At 33.0% G+C, this 1,574-nt stretch overlaps 1 protein-coding gene across 2 annotated transcripts in view; it reads right to left on the bottom strand.

The window, feature by feature from the left end:
• Window positions 1-1,574, bottom strand: part of LOC106460535 (hemicentin-1-like) — a 190,591-nt gene that overhangs the window by 21,342 nt on the left and 167,675 nt on the right. For both annotated transcript variants that reach the window (XM_022387279.1, XM_013920253.2), the window contains exons 10-11: window positions 751-1,017; window positions 536-670 (exon numbers count right to left, since the gene is read on the bottom strand). In XM_022387279.1, coding sequence (XP_022242987.1) covers window positions 536-670; window positions 751-1,017 — 402 coding nt within the window. The remainder of the gene's footprint in view (window positions 1-535; window positions 671-750; window positions 1,018-1,574) is intronic.

Genomic DNA, 1,574 nt, shown 5'->3' with positions numbered 1-1,574 from the left:
CCTCGTTTTCCTTCGAACACATCGATTGCTAATGACTTTCAGCTGTCATTGCTGTCAAAGGAGCTTCAACCAAATATTAACTGCATAATCATGTTAGGGGGTGAAGACTTTAGCAACATGCGTTTTCAAGATTTTTTTGTGTTATATCACTAAAGTGAGTAACAATGCACCTTTTGTTCTTTGTAATAATTCGAAACTGGTCTGAGATTAATATAATAAACATTTTCGGCCATTTGGGTTATGTCCTTCACAAGAAAATAACTAAAATTGATTACCAGCACATGGGGGTGAAGAATTTTGCAAGGCATTGTATATATGCACATACCTTGCTAAGCTTAAGCTTATAGAAAAATACTTCATTTTGTCCTGATAAGTAATAAGTAGATTTGAAGAGATCGCATATGGTCAGACAGTAAGCCATAAAACTTTCTTGATATTTACTCAACCATGACATATTTAATTGTAGGAAGAAGTGTTACCTTCATTTTTACGCTAAATACCAGAAGTAAGTCTAAACTATGATAAAACTACTTACTACGTATTCGTCTCCTTTTCATAATCATTATGATTACGAAAGCAACAATTATCAAGATGACGACAACAGCAACAACAACTGCAGCGATGATGATGACATTTTCATCACCAAAGTCAGGCACCCACCCAGAAGTACCTAGATGAAGACAAAGTAGGCTGATGTACTCATATTTCGCTCTTGTTAACTTATAGTAAATGCCAGTTAAAACTGCTTACCAATAATGCCTGTCACTTCTATAGAGCAAGGAACAGATTCACCAATAGAATTATTTGCTATGCAGTAATACGTTCCAAAGTACTTTGGAGCTGCTTCGGGTAACGTCAGAATACTTCGCCTTTCTTCGCACTTTGCTAAATCTTCAAATGTTTCGTTGTCTTTCATCCACGTATAGTTGACAAACACTGGATTTGCCTGCACCTCACATATCAACGTTGTTTGTTCCTGGTCATTTTTGCTTTCATACATTATACATTCCGGCTTATCTGAAAAGAAAATCTACTAAGTATCTATTGAACCTAACTGATTTCCAGAAAGATAATATTTACTTAGAAGACTAGTTATAGTAATATAAACTTGGTTTATCTGTCGAATCAACTTACTTGTATTAAGAATTATATGCAAATCGATCTACTTTGCAATATATATATATATATAAATCTGGTAACAGATCTTTACTGTAGATAAACATTTTTGCAATTCATAGTAAAAATTACATTTTTAAAGGTATTTTCTTCTTTAAACTCACCAGATATAAAAGCCCTAATATGATGGTTGTGCTTTAAGCTCTTGCTACAATATAAATTTGATGTCTTTATGTTTCAGCAGGTATTATCATGTGCCTTACACAGATTCTTCATGTGAAATTATGAAGATTTCAAAATTTTTGAAAATTATTAATTCGAATATTCTAAATTTTACTCGAAAGTGATACAGTAATTCAGATCCAAATAATCATGAACTAGCAGAGACCCGCAAAACATTTCCGGCCAAATTAGTATCTTTATCGTAACAGTACCTCTTTAAATATAGCATTTCTAGC

Source organism: Limulus polyphemus, unplaced genomic scaffold, assembly GCF_000517525.1.
Source record: "Limulus polyphemus unplaced genomic scaffold, Limulus_polyphemus-2.1.2 Scaffold789, whole genome shotgun sequence".
Taxonomy (NCBI): domain Eukaryota; kingdom Metazoa; phylum Arthropoda; class Merostomata; order Xiphosura; family Limulidae; genus Limulus; species Limulus polyphemus.
Note: the sequence above shows the minus strand (reverse complement) of the source record. Positions and strands in the feature narration are given on the sequence as shown.